At 39.1% G+C, this 15,782-nt stretch overlaps 1 protein-coding gene across 4 annotated transcripts in view; it reads right to left on the reverse strand.

The window, feature by feature from the left end:
* The window catches only part of GALNT1 (polypeptide N-acetylgalactosaminyltransferase 1), a 132,188-nt gene that overhangs the window by 67,036 nt on the left and 49,370 nt on the right, over positions 1-15,782 (reverse strand). For all 4 annotated transcript variants that reach the window (XM_073898309.1, XM_073898310.1, XM_025886453.2 and 1 more), the window contains one exon: positions 8,224-8,466. In XM_073898309.1, the coding sequence (XP_073754410.1) occupies positions 8,224-8,362 (139 nt within the window). In that variant the 5' untranslated portion in view covers positions 8,363-8,466. The remainder of the gene's footprint in view (positions 1-8,223; positions 8,467-15,782) is intronic.

Genomic DNA, 15,782 nt, shown 5'->3' on the forward strand with positions numbered 1-15,782 from the left:
GGGGCAGGGGGAAGATCCTGAACTTGATCAAGCCTCCAGACCTACCTACCAATTCACAGAAAATATAGGGCACTGAAGGACATGACAAAAAGTGTTAAAGGGATGCAAATACTGACCGCGGGAAACTGGGAAAAAGAAACAACCAATTTCTTCATCAACAACAACAAAAAGATTAAAAGGGAGGACAGAGAAAAAGAGGTATCCATGTACCCATGTATCCATGCCACAAGACTAGTCTTGAATTGACAACTACTGAAGCCAGATGGTGGGTATATGGGAGTTTTATTTTCTCTACTTTGGTTTATGTTTGACATTTTCCATGGGGGTTGGGGGAGCATGAAGGAGGACTCCAGAAATTATTACTGTGAGGATTAGTAAGTATAAACTTGATTGCTTACAGAATAAGAGACTATATGGCCAGAATGTTAAAATCTTGCCCCATCATTATGAAGTAAAACTCTGGCTTTAAGATCTTAAAGAAACATGGGGCACCTGGGTGGCTCAGTCATTAAGCTTATCTGCCTTCGGCTCAGGTCATGATCCCAGGATCCTGGGAACGAGCCCCGCATCCCCCGCATCCTCCGCATCGGGCTCCCTGCTCCACCTACTTCTCCCTCTCTCACTCCCCCTGCTTGTATTCCCTCTCTCTCGCTGGGTCTCTATCTCTCTCTCTGTCAAATAAATAAATAAATAAAATATTAAAAAAAAAAAGATCTTAAAGAAGCAGACAAAACTGTACAACATATACAATCCTGATGTTGCCACATTTTACTGGTTTGACCACTTGGTACTTAATAATAATCTGAATATCTAGTATAATGCCCACATTATATCATTTAACCTACTGGTACACGAGATTTCCAAGCTACAGTGGAAAATTACCAAGAATAATATGACTATTACATGACTTACAGAATCCACCACAATACTCTAACTAAGAGATTATAATATCCTAAAGAATTAAATGGACTAGTCAATTAGGTTTCTTTGGCAAAGAACTCAGGATAAAACTGATGTGGATAATGAATAGATTTTCACTACTAATGTGCTTGCAGATTAATCTAATGGTTAACCATTAACTTCCCATGCATTCTACTTACCAGTCTTTTATGTAAATTAAAAGTGAGTTCAGTGAAATTTTTGTTTGAGAACAACCAAAATGGGCTTTGGATATCATTTCCTGAACTGAAAGAAAATTTTTCTTGGCATAAAATTTTACATGCAGTTCATTTCTAACAATCAAATCAACTTTGACAAGGGAGAGACCAAAATGTTAATCCAAAGTATTATGTGAGAACAAATGGTTTTTATATTTCAGGTAAATGCCATTTATAAGACAATAAAGTATCATATTTTAAAAACTTAATTACCAAGAAAACTACAGATTCACTCGAAATGCCACCAAATCATATCAATATACACAAACCACATGATATACCTTTGAACGTACTTTAATAAATCTTAGAAATTTTTAATTTGTGTTTTTCTCATGTAAGTAGAATAAAGAAGTATAAAGTTATAATACCCTTTGAGGGAAAAATACTAATAAAAGGCTAAATCACTTCTCCCAAATGATTTTATCTTATTACACAATTATCACCTTTACTGTTTTTAGGCATTATATTTTACCTATCCCAAAATATTTTTTCCACATTTTAACAATCTCGGAAAATAGGATGTGGCTTACAATAACTGGAATGTTTCTGCTTTCTTAGTAGATATAAAATATTAAGTATTCTATAAACAAAAGTATGTAAGATGATGACGAAATACAACAAATTACCTGATTTTTTAACATCAAGATTATAGGGGTGCCTGGGTGGCTCAGTGGATTAAGCGTCCGACTCTGATTTCAACTTACATCATGGTCTCAGGGTTATGAGATCGAGCTTGGAATCAGGCTCCGCGCTGAGCGTGGAGCCTGCTCAAGATTCTCTCTCTCCCTCTGCCCTTCCCACTCCCCGCTCATGTGCACGTGTGCTCTCTCTCCCTCTCTCAAAAAAAAAAAAAGATGAAATTATATAGCAAAATTCACTGATAACTCTCTGCTACCTCAAATCCTTGTCTGTTTCAAACCTCATTCCAATTTTATGTTTATTTGTAATGTGTTCAGTATATAAAACTCCATACATGCAAAAAAATTGTAAGTTTCTGAAAGCCTTTACTAATATTTTTAAGTTTTTAATCACCAAAAGGCTTCCTGATGTTTGATAGTTGAAATAATTCTAGCACACACACATGAAAACCTGAATCATCAACATCTTAATGATCTGAAAATTAAGTATAGTGTTGGCACAAAAGATCAATTCCTACTTGAAACTGCATCTGTAAAAATACTGAATATTCTTTTTTTTTATTATTAAAAGATTTTATTTATTTGAGAGAAAGAATGAGAGAGAGAGAGAGCACATGAGAGGGGAGAAGGTCAGAGGGAGAAGCAGACTCCCTGTCGAGCAGGGAGCCCGATGCGGGACTCGATCCCGGGACTCCAGGATCATGACCTGAGCCGAAGGCAGTGACTTAACCAACTGAGCCACCCAGGCGCCCAAAATACTGAATATTCTATACAACATCCAAATCCATAAATTGAACGAATGAGCTAATTTGGAAGGCAGAAGGACAAAAAAATATTCCCAGGACACAACCCACACTAACCCCAGTTTTTCAAGGGGAGCCTCTCTAATTCTCTAGCAAGAAGAATTTTGCTATTCTCACCTGGGGTATAAAATGCCAAGTATAAAACTATGAGACAGAACTGCTCAGGAAAACAAAACAAACTAAAACCAACCCCTCTGTAATCACAAAGACTGGCCCACTGTTACCTGAAGTAGGGCAAGTAACAAGTAAATCCTAGAAAATGGATTATCAATGATAATCTTTTAATAGATTCAACATTATGATAAAGATCATCGGCCATTCCACTTAAAAATAGGACCCCTTTATTCACAACATAAAGATGAGAATTTGATAAATTTCACCAAATGGGCACTGTAAAGCAGTGCAAACAATGTTCAGAAATGAGATCTTTATGGGCACCTGGGTGGTTCAGTCATTAGGCGTCTGCCTTGGGGGGCTCAGGTCATGATCTCAGGGTCCTGGGATCGAGACCCACATCGGGCTCCCTGCTCCATGGGAGCCTCCTTCTCCCTCTCCCACTCCCCCCTGCTTGTGTTCCCTCTCTCGCTGTGTCTCTCTCTGTCAAATAAATAAATAAAATATTTTTTAAAAAAAGATCTTTATAATACTGAAACGGTAATTCTGGAGTGTCCTATCTGTTCATTGTTTTTTGCCTTTTGTTTTTTTGGTTTTTCAAATGCCATAAAGACCGAAGATCCTGGAGACTTCATGGTACTATCAAGAGACCTCCACTCTTTGGATGACTGAGTACACCTGCTTCTCCTTGTCCTCGGTGCCCTCAGCTGTGTCCTCTCCCAGCCACTTCAGTGCCAATTCCTCAGGGACCGCTGCAAGCCCTTCCCAGCCTTATGCTGAGAACCTGCTGACTTCAGGGCACCGGCACCACCCACGATCTCCCAGCTCCTACTGCACTGAAACTTCACAGGGAGATTTTTCAAGCCATTCTTTCTTGGCATCAACTGTCCCCCTTCCTCAAATCATCTTCCCCCTCTTTCCCTTTAACTCCTTAAGCTACAAGGAACAAAGTTGCAAAGGGAGGCCTTAAAGCCCCATCTGGAACTGCCAAACTCCCGCTCCATCCCCCTTCATACTGTCTCCTCACCTTCGGGCGTACTGCTCAGTCCGTCCCCCTTGTGCTTCTCTCCTTCTCAGTTGTCCCACCAAACACCCAGAACCCCGCCCTGGCCATTGTAAAGCTTCTTCATCGTCTTTCTCCACAACACACAGGCCCTTTCACTGGACTTAACTCAAATCTGCCCTCCCCCAGAGCCCGCTAGCCTCACAAACCTCTTTTGGGAGAACTGGTCATTCTTTCTCAGGAGGAGGTCCTGATGAGGGCTCACAGCTCCATGCTGTTACTCCCAGACCATTTCTACTTTAGTTAGTACTTTCATACTTTGTATAAAAGCCACTTCTTGTCTTTGATGCTCATGCCACAGTGGCTTTCAGAACTGTATTAACCTTGGCAATTTCTTCAAATACAATCCTCTTCTTATGGCTCTGATACCATACTGTCTCATCTGCTAAGAATGTGCTCCTTCAGGTATTACATTTGTCCCTTGTATTTTAAACCTTCCCCTCGCAGTACATAAAAAACGCGCATACATATGACTTTGCCTCCATTCCTTTAACTATTGCACTACACCTTTTCTTCTTTGTTTTTTCTTTTTGTTAAGATTTTATTTTTAAGGAATCTCTTTAACCAATGTGGGGCTCAAACTCACAACTGCGAGATCAAGAGTTGCATGCTCCACTGACTGAACCAGCCAGGCGCGCCACGCAACACCCCCTTTTCTCTGTGTTGAATCTTCCTAAAAAATAAGCTACGCTGTGTCTCTACTTCATGGGTACATCAAATCCACTGGCACTGAAACAGCATCTGCCAGGGTCAAAAAAAAAAAAAAAAAACCCATTACCAAACATAAAGAAACACCTTATCTTCATCTCAGGTAAAATCTCTGACAAACAACACTCCTGGGTTTTCATGACCGCCCTCCCTCTGGTGTCTCCTTCCACCTCTCACTTCCTGAGAAGCCTCTCTTCCTTTACTGACCTCCATGATGCTCTCCAACACTGGGTCTGTCTCTTCTAAGTCTACACATGCTCCTGGCGCAGTCTTCTGCACAGACAAGGCTTACACTACCACCTACATTCTGCACCTTGAACATCCCTACCAGCACTTCCAAGTCAAATACTCCCAACCCAGCTCTTCCTGCTACCTTCCATCAAAGCTGCTCTACCTCTGGGGGCCTACCTCCTGTCAACTCACCAAACAGGGAAACCTGAGAGCAATCTTAAACTCCCCCTTTATTACTACCTACATTCAGTGGCTCCCCACGTTATAGAAATTCCACCACTTACATACTTCTCATATATATTGTTTTCCTTTTTATTTCAGTATCACTTTAGTGTAGTCCCCAAGAACTTCTCTAAACTGTCACAACAGCCTTGCAGCTAGTCTCTTCCACTATGTCAGCCACATGACCACCAAAAGCTTTCTTCTCAAAGTCTGGATCCCATCAGGTTACTCACTTGTTTAAAATCCTTCAATGGCATGCCAAAACCCTCAGCATGCCATAAAAGGCCTTCTGTGATGTGGCCTTTGCCAACCTCCCAAGCTTCATATGTGCTCCTTCCTCATGTTCTCTATCCATCAACTCTGTTCTCTCACTTACTTATCTTGCACATGCTTCTTTCCCTTGCTTATTCATCAAACCTAACAAAAACCTGCTCACCCTGACATTGCTCAATATGAGCATTATTTCCTTACTGCACCCTTTCAGACACGTGTTCCTTCCGTTCTACTCTTAGGCACATCTCTACAACGCTATTTATTCTATCAGTATTTTACTATTATTCTTTCTCTCCTGTTGGACTGTGAGTTCCCTGAAGGGAGGAATTTTCTCTTATTTTTTTTTTGTTGTTGAGCTGTGTATCACTAGCTCTTAATACACTGCCTAGCACATACCAGAGTTTTAAAAAACATTCACCAATGGGGCACATGGGTGGCTCAGTCGGTTGAGTGTCCGCCTCTTGACTTCAGCTCGAGTCATGATCCTGGGGTTGTGGGATCGAGCCCCATGTCAGGTTCTGCGCTCAGTGGGGAGTCTGCTTTTCTCCCTCTCCTTCTGCCCCTCTCCCCGCTCCCACTCTCTCAAATAAATAAGTAAATCTTTTTTTTGAAAAACTGCCTAGGATCCGTAGAAAGGAAAATGCAAATAAACAAATATCCATTAAATTCCTGAATGTAAGTACAGACTATACCTTAAATAGAAGACAAAATATATTCCTTAAAAACCAAAATGAACAGAGGTCCAGATTAGCAACAGCCTCCACTAAGAGTGAAATGAACATACACTGTCTTTTCCAGGTCAGGCTCTGCACTCAGCAGGGAGTCTGCTTCTCTCCCTCTCTCTCCCTCTCTCTCCCTCTAACCCTCCTGCTGCTCACATTCTCTCTCTCTTAAATAAATAAATTTTTTAAATATATTTTATTTCTTTATTTGACAGAGAGAGAGACAGCGAGAGAGGGAACACAAGCAGGGGGAGTGGGAGAGGGAGAAGCAGGTTTCCTGCTGAGCAGAGAGCCCGATGCAGGGCTCGATCCCAGGACCCTGGTAAGGCAGACGCTTAACAACTGAGCCACCCAGGCACCCCGAAATAATTAAATCTTAAAAAAAAGAAAAAAAAACATTCACCAAGTGGATCTTCACACACTAAAAGTCCTATTCTTTCTTACTTTCGTGTCTTTTCATTTAAAATAGAACACCATGAGCTCCCACTATAAATGGCAATGAATTAAAGTGGAGGGGAGAGTTATTCTGTTCTATTTGGGAAAAGAGTATCTGAGTTACTGGTGGACGGTAATACCTGCCCTTTGAGTAAAATGTAGACAGAGTTATAGTTCTAACAAAAGTTAAGGAGGCCCATTCTGTCACCCAACAAAGTTACTAAACAGCAGAGCCATAGAGTAAAGCAGGAAAGTCAGCAAATTAATAGGCTGACTTTGAATTAAAGTATATTTTATTAAAACTTAAGGGGAGGGGTGCCTGGGTGGCTCAGTCGTTAAGCATCTGCCTTTGGCTCAGGTCATGATCCCAGGGTCCCTGGGATCGAGCCCTGCATCAGGCTCCCTGCTCAGCGGGAAGCCTGTTTCTTCCTCTCCCACTCCCCCTGCTTGTGTTCCCTCTCTTGCTGTGTCTGTCAAATAAATAAATAAAATCTTTAAAAAAAAAAAAAAGAAAACTTAAGGGGAAAGTGAAAATTAAAAAGTCAGCATTTAGCCTAGGTATTACTAGAGCCCAGTGTTAGCCAATAAGCCTAATTTTAGGCAAATTTCCCAAGAAGAAATAAACAGGACTGGTTAAACAATCTCATCTATAAAAACTGCAGTAAGTAGGCACAGTTAACCAATACAAATATTTTTAGATTATAAACTTTAGGGGACCAGGTGCTCTCACTATAAAAATACAAAAAATGTAAATATGATCACATACTCAAAGCTTACATTAAAACAGTAGTCATTCACATGTAATTCCTAAAAATAGTAGAATCACTATACAGCCAGATTTTCTATAACTAATCATACAGAGTTCAGAGCTCAGAAGAGCTGAATTATTGACTCATAATGCAAAGTCATTTTCATTATGTTTAAAAAAATAAAAAGCAGGGGCGCCTGGGTGGCTCAATTGGTTAAGCGTCCAACTCTTGATTTTGGCTCAGGTCCTGATCTCAGGGTCATGAGATCCAGGTTCGAAACAGGCTCCGCACCCAGCAGGGAGTCTGCTTCCCCTCTCCCTCTCCCTGTGCCGCCGCCCCCAGCCCACGCACATGCACTCTCTCTCAAATGAATAAATCTTTAAAAAAATAAAAATAAAAATAATTAAAAAATAAAAAGCAACCCTTGTTGGTTTGAACACAAGGGGTTCAAAACTGAATTTTCCAGGTGTCCACTGCCAAATATGTTAGTTCTTCCAACCCAGGCCTTCATATTTGTGTTTCCTTTCTTTTCCATACCAAATACTGCAATCTCACTGCAGCCTCTATTATACGGCCTCATCTTTACAAAAGCCTTCCCTAAAAGGGCTAACTGGAGCTATCTACAGCATTAACAAAAAGAACTTTCCAGATCACAACCATCTAAAAGGATTTCCCTCAAAACTGAGATGGGAAGGCAAGGAACAAACATCTTTTGATACCAGATATTGTAATTTTAACACTCAGCATTTCTGGCATTACACTAATGCCATACAATTTTGTTGGTTCCAACTATTAGTCATTATTAGTTTAGTTTAGTAATAGTTGCTATTAGTTTTCCCACATTACTTGGTAACACAACTTGCACAAAATTAACCACGTGTAACACTGAACACAAATAATGAATTTAGTAATTCTAATACATGATACTTTAATATTTTATCTGTTGGAAGAACCCAATGGAAAACTGTTGGTAATATGATCATCGTCTTCTAGGAATCCAGGGATTACTATTAATCTAAAAAAATTAAAATTTTATAGTATCCAAATTAGTGAACAAACCAGTAATATACTTATTAAAACAGATGTATTATTATAAAATATCACTCACCATCCCCAGCAGGAAGTCCTCGCTCCTTTTTTTCATCACATTTGTTGCATTCACTGAAGTAAAGCAGCAGGAACATATCCAAGAGTACCCAAATCAAGGAGGTGGCTAGGACCACCTTGCAATATGCAAATTTTCTCATGGCACTTAAGTCAAATGCAAAATTTTAAAATATATATATATATAAATATACAAAGATCATGAAAATTATTCCAATCCAGTTTCATCAGAAATCACGTTCATAACCTATAGAGATAAAAAGAAAAAAAAGATTAACTTAAAAATATCAAAACCTTAAAAATGAACTGAAAGATTAATTTAACATGCATATGAAATTTTACTATTAAGTTTAAAAATCAGACTTAAAAAATACTTGTAAAATACATAAAAATTAATAGTATCAAGAACGTATACAAATAACTCCTACAAATAAACATACAATAATCCAAAAGAAAAATGGGTAAAGGATATAAACAAGCACTTTGCAGAAAGGAAACCTGAATAGCCAATAAATATGGAAAAGCACTCAATTAAGTATAATTGGGAAAATACAAATTAAAACAATAGTGAGCTACTATATCATACCCATCAAACATACAGGGTTTAACCCCTTCTATTCAACTGCTATATTAAAAATGCTAAGCCATTAACTGCCACAAGAGTTTAAGAAACCAGCGATTCTCGGTCCCATTTCGACCACTCACATTCAGTTCCCAGGTCCCAGGGAGCAATAAGAGTTCTCCTAGTTTTGTACCACAGCAGTTTATTGGGCTAATTCTTATCTCTCTCCCACTGAATCCCATTCTAAAAACACCAAATGGTCACCAGCCATTCAGAAACACTCAGGGAAAGTATAATGGAGAAGAAAAGAGGATCATAAGATCTGAGACCTAATCCTGGCTCTGACAGTAATTTTACAGACTTCCCTGATCTTTAGTTTCTGTTCCCCCGCTCGTGCCCCTCAATCTGTTCAATTATCATGAGAAAATGATTGGAGAAACTGTCACCAAATTTGGCAAGTCACTTGGGACAGTCTGACTAGTAACATTTCTGCTACAGAAGGAGCTCATCTTGGGAAGCTCTGGAGCCGACTGAGGGACCTCAGAGAGGTCGGGAGTCATTCTGATGAACAGCAGACACGGAAGCTCAAAGGCCTGTGTCACTGCTGACCAGGAGGGAGACAAGCCAAGTGCACTTAGATGAAGTGGATTGAGGAAACACACACTTTGCACATGTGCTTCACAATGAAAACCAAATGAGCGGATGCTCTGAGGGACTGGGTTGATGGGCAACAACAGCAGCTTCTCAAAGGGCACCTTAACGTTCCATGGTTGGCAGCAGAGGTATTTACCCGAACAGTTCAGGCCAGGCCAGAGAGTTTATCTATGAAAAAGATATAATGCTTCTTGCCTGCTTCACAAGGTTGCTAGACAGCAACCTGAAAAGCACCCCAAAAAAATCCTAAGTGATACTTATAAAGTATTATTTGTGCTCTGTTCTGGGACTTTTGCTCTCTTGCCTATATTCCTCCTTTCATCAAACCAACACTTCCTGACTGCACAGTGAACAGGGATGTCTGTTACTGCTGTATTCTTCCCTCAAAATTGTACTTACTCAGTATTTGATATCGTGTCACGTGCAGTGAGCAACTACTGATGACTCTGGTAACCACGATGAGGGGAGGACCAAAAACATTACAGTGCACAGCCTCATGAAGCAGTTCTCTCCAGAAAAGCTAGATAGATATAAATTTATATTTTGAGCTACTTTCCATGAAAAGCTACCTCTTTTGGTCCCTGGCAAAGGAAACAATCTGACTGCTAGTACAGTATCTGAAATCCCAAAGTAACTTTATGTTCTCAAAAACCTGATTTTTTTTTTTAATGCTTACAGCCCAGATTAGTTCAATGCAAATCTCCATTACTTTGTATTCATTCCTATTTAATTTTTCCAAGGCAGCACAATTAGATTCAAAAATTGAAGATGAAGTTCAGTGGGTATGTATGTGTTTGGAAGAAGAAATTTGGAGGAAGCAGGAGGTGTAGGCAGAAAGGAAGATAAAAGAGAAGCAAAAAGTCTTCCAGACCTTGGGTTAGGCAAAGTTTCCTTAGATAGAACAAAACAAAACAAAACAAAAAGCACAAATGTAAGACTGATTAAATGGACTTCACAATTATAATCTTCTTCAAAAGACAGTTAAGAAAATAAAAAAACAAGTCACAGGTAGGGAAAAAATACTTACAAATTACTTATCTGATAAATGACTTGTATCCAGAATATATAAAGAACTCTCAAAATACAATTTTAAAAAACCCAATTCAATAAAAGAGGCAAAAAGTTTGAATGGTCTTGTCACCAAAAAAGCGATACAGATGGCAAATGAGCACATGAAAAGATGTTCAATATCATTAGCTTTTAGGGAACTGCTATTTGAGACCACAATGAAACACCACTATGTGCCAATCTATATGGCTAAAGGGAAAAAGAAAAATACCAAGTGCTAGCCAGGATTTGCGGCAACTGGAACTGTAATATGTTGCCAGTGGAAATGCAAAATGGTACAGTCCCTCTGGAAAACAAGTTTGGCAGTTTCTTTCTACAAGAATCTGCAATTCCATTCTTAGCTATTTACTTATGAGAAAGGAAAACATATGTCTACACAAAGATCTGTAAACAAATCTTTATAGCAGCTTAATCATAACCATTAAAATCTGGAAATAATCCAAATGTCCATCACCTCGTGAATGGATAAACAAACTGTAGTACACTAAACAGTGAAATACTAATCCAGCAACAAAAAAGAACTCTTGATATATATGCAATAATATGGATGAATATGAAAAGCATTATGCTAAGTGAAAGTAGACACAAAAATGCTGTATATCGTACACTGCAGGATTCCATTTATAGGGCAATCTGGCAAAGGCAAAACTATAGGGACAGAAACCAATGAGTGGTTACCAGGGGTTGTGGAGGAAGGAGAGAACTGCCCAGAAAGGAGAGTGAAGGAACTTGTGATCATGAAAACATTCCGTATCTTGTTGTGGTGGTGGTCAGACGACTATGTCCGTTTGTCCAAACTTACAAAACTACAGCTAAAAGGGTGAGTTTCTGTGAATTCAATCTCAATCCCTTTAAAAATAGATAAATATGGGGGAATACTTCAAAGAAACAATGTCGATTTTAGAAGGAGACAAATGGTATACATTTCCTCAAACGAAACATACCAGAATTTATCTTGGAAGTCACTTAAAGCTCAAGAGTTTTTGTCCTAGCAATAGATTAAAACCTTCCATTTGAAATGCATTTGACTGCCTTATTTTAAAAGTTATAAAATCAGAATTTATGTGAAAGTATAGTGATCAATTCTATCAGTAAACTTTTGATCCTACCCTACATATCATACTGTCAAGTTCCTCCCAAGACTAATCAGCATTTTCTAGGGCTAAATAATTATTTTCTCCTACCCCTCATACTTTTAACCAAGGCTCTCCAGAAATTTCAGGCCTAAGAAGACAGCTCAACAGTTAGTACCTTTAGGAGAAAATGGAAGCTTCATTCCCTTGGACCTAAAGCTTTAGACTTCTGGGTACATTACAGTGCTTATCTCCCCTTTCACAAGAACACGGTACCCTTGGCTCCTAGGATCACTAACAATGCGTCGTATGACACAACAGAGGTAGGAGAGACGGGACATTTCTATAGATCTATTCATTTAATCTGTAGCTGGAATTTCTGCCAAAAAAAACTAAAAGACTTAAAAATACGATAATCATCCTCTAACATAGTAAGGAGAGGCTAAATTATTTTATTTGTTATATAGTCTGTTTACTCTATTTCTCAATCAGAACCATAATCAATCATATTCATTCACTTGTTAATTAATTTGTTCAATGCACACAAACTCAGTAAATACAGGGAATGTGTCAAATGCACGGAATAAAAAAATGAACAGAATGCACACCCCTTGCCCTTATGAAATTTAGAGTTGGCTCCAGGAAAGCAGGGATTAGTCAAACAGTCACATATACATAAAATTTCACTGGTGATAACTGTTTGGAAGGGAGGTACACAGCAATATAAACATCTGTATTACAAAGATCAAACTTTGTCAAAAAGGCTTCCCTGAGGAAAACATGATTTGAGGGGAAAATAAGCATTGGGGGCAGTGAGTAGCAAGGGCTCTGTAGCAGGAAGGAGCCCAACACTGAAAGGTCAGGGGATCCAAGACAAAAGAAGAGGAAACTGTGATATGAGATAAAACCAGAGCTGGATAAGAGTGGGCAGATTCAAGAGATATTCAGGGACAAACTCAACGGGATGCAAGGACAAATCAGATGGGGGGAAAGAAGAGGAAATCCTGGCTTATACCACTGGATGCAGAGTGGTGCCAGTCATAGAAACAGGGACCAATAAAAGAGGACAAATTTTTGGAAGAAGGAAGAAGCAAGATGGGAAGAAACTTAAGTTTGACTTTGGACATGCTGAGTATCAGGTAACCCTGATACCTTCAAGAAGAGATATTAACCACAGCTAAGGATACAAAAGTTTGAGGACCAAAGGAGGGGTCTAAGGTAAAGATATGCGGACAGAAGCCCTTGCTCCTATGCAACGTCGCTGGGGCAGACAGACTTTAAAAAAATCAATATACAAAACAATTTTTGTGGAGTGTAATTTCCCGCCTAGCGTGGGGCTGGATTTGGTGACTTGCTTCTAATCAAGAGAATATGGTGGAAGTAATGGTGTGCGATTTCAAGGCCAGTCCTAAAACACACGTCCTCCTAGCTTTCTCTCAGCTCATACTCAGGGGAAAGCCAGCACCAATGTCAGAACGATACTTAAGCATCCTTATAAAAAGGTCCACATGGTAAGAAACTGAAGCCTCCTACCAACAAGCAGTACTATCATGCCAGGCATGGAAGTGAACCCCTTTGGAAGCAGTCCCAATCAACCCTTCAGATGGCTGAAGCTCCTGCTGACATTTTGACTGCAATATCCAGAAAGATCCTGAATCAACACCACCCTGCTAAGGGGCTCCTGCATTCCTGACCCAAAGATAATACAAGATAAAAAATGTATATTGTTTGAAGCCATTAACTTTGGAGGTAATTCATCAATATTCATCAATATAGGATTTCAACAACAAAAAAGGCCTAGAAGGAAAATTCTTTAACCTAAAGATATTTAATGATAGGACTCACTGACTTGTCATGCATTTCTGTAACATAAGATGACTTATGCATCCTTACTTCAATTTGACATACTAGAGTCTAAGCAATAAGACAAGAAAAGGAATAAGGATGAGGGGAAGAAAAAGAGACAAAATTATCTGCAGACAGCATGATTTCTACACAGAAACTCTAAAAGAAATCAATAGATAAATCAGAGCTAATTCATGACTTCATCAAGGTTGCTGAATACTAGGGGCGCCTGGGTGGCTCAGTAGGTTAAGCATCTGCCTTTGGCTCAGGTCATGATCTCAAGGTCCTGGGTTCAAGCCCCGCATCGGGCTCCCTGCTCAGCGGGAAGCCTGCTTCTCCCTCTCCCACTCCCCCTGCTTGTGTTCCCTCTCTTGCTGTGTCTCTGTCAAATCAATAAAATCTAACCACAACAAAAAAAGTAAACAGTACTGGGTCATCCTGATAATAATTTAAGGACAAAACTTTCCCAGCTCCTCAAAGGCAACTTCTATTCCAAACTTACCATTCTCTCTTTTCCTAACAGCTTTACCTTGCTGATATCCTTAGCAATGCCTTCTTTACATTTGTCTCTTTCTGAACTGCTTATAAATGGGAAAATCTATCTTGCTTTTTTTCTTTAATACCGAGTTCCTGAGACCCATCCATATGTTACATGCAATTACAGTCAACTAGTTTTCACTACTGAATAGTATTCCACTGGCTTGGCATACCACAGTTTATACATTTTACGCTTAATAAACACGTGGTTCTTTCTAGGTTTGTATCATTACAAACAGTACTGTTATGAACATTCCTAAACATGTTTCCTGGCACACACATGTAGGAGTAAGGGGTATAGGGCAGGGGTGATAAACTTCTGCAAAGGGCAAGACAGTAAATATTTTAGGTTTTACAAGACAGAAGATCTGCAGTGTAAGCATTCAACTCTGGTACTATACCACAAAAGCAGCCATAAATGACACACAATCAAGTAAGTGTGACAGTATTCCAACAGAACTTTATTTATGGACACTGAAATCAGAATTTCATGTAATTTCCACATTACAAATTACATAATTTTTTATTTCACAATTTAAAAATGTTAAAAACCTTTTTTAACTCATGAGTTTTCACACCAACCCCTGATCTAGAGTACACACGTAAGGGTATTAGGTCACAGGGTATGCATATTTTCAATATGACTAAATATGACCAATTTGTTTTCCCAGGTGGTTGAAGCAAAATAGTAAGCAAAATGAGAGCTCTGGATGTGTTATATCCCTGGAGACACTTATTGATGTCAGACTTTCTTATTTTTTGACAATCTGGTGAGTGTGTAGTTGGTATCTTAACGTAGTTTTAATCTGCATTTCCCCACTGTCTCTGACATTACTGGTCATTCCATTTCCTCTTCTCTAATGTGCCTATAAAGTCTAGCCCACTATTCTATTCAGTGGGTTGTTCTGTCTTTTTCCAATTAGTTTGTAAAGATCTTTGTGCAGTCTGGACTCTTAATCTTGTGTTGGCTACATGAACTCCAAGAATTTTTTCCCAGTTTATAGCTTGTCTTCTTAATAAGAGGTATCTTTTGTGGTTTACATTTTCTGTGTCTTAAGAAATTCTCTAGGGGTGCCTGGGTGGCCCAGTAGTTAAGCGTCTGCCTTCGGCTCAGGTCATGATCTCAGGGTCCTGGGATCGAGCCCTGCATCGGGCTCCCTGCTCAGCGGGAAGCCTGCTTCTCCCTCTCCCACTCCCCCTGCTTGTGTTCCCTCTCTCACTGTCTCTCGGTCAAATAAATAAATAAAAATCTTGAAAAAAAAAAAAAGAAAAAGAAAAATTCTTCTCTATCTAGAGATCATTAAAAATAATGTTCTAATGTCTAAAAGTTCTTAAGTTTTACCTTTCAGGTTTAAGTAGAAATTCAATGTCACTTTCTTCCACGTGGATTACCAATTATCCTGCCACAATGTGTGGAAAGTTCATCCTCTTACTAAAGATGTGCATGCAATGCAAACTTTGTCATAAACCAGGTTTCCAGCATTCTATGTTCTGTTCCACTGGTCCATCTACCCTTAACACCACATTGCTGTCTCACTTATAGCTTTATAATAATTCTTGATATACACTAAAGAACTCTTCTCACCTTGCACTACTTCTTGAAGAGGGTCTTGGCTACTTTTGACCAACTGATCTTCCTTAGGTATAACAACCATAATTACTAAAAATGATATTCCACCTATTGAAAAAAGAAATCTCGTAGTTAAAAGTTTACATGTCTATGGTGGAACAATTCTACTGTTAGGATTAAATTAAATTAAAAAATGATACAAGTCATAGAAAAGAAGTTGGTGATGAGGAGTTCAAGTCAAGAGCCATTTAAAA

This window comes from Callorhinus ursinus, unplaced genomic scaffold (assembly GCF_003265705.2).
Source record: "Callorhinus ursinus isolate GAN/ISIS: 27379988/994484 unplaced genomic scaffold, GSC_fseal_2.0 scaffold11, whole genome shotgun sequence".
In the NCBI taxonomy this organism is placed as follows: domain Eukaryota; kingdom Metazoa; phylum Chordata; class Mammalia; order Carnivora; family Otariidae; genus Callorhinus; species Callorhinus ursinus.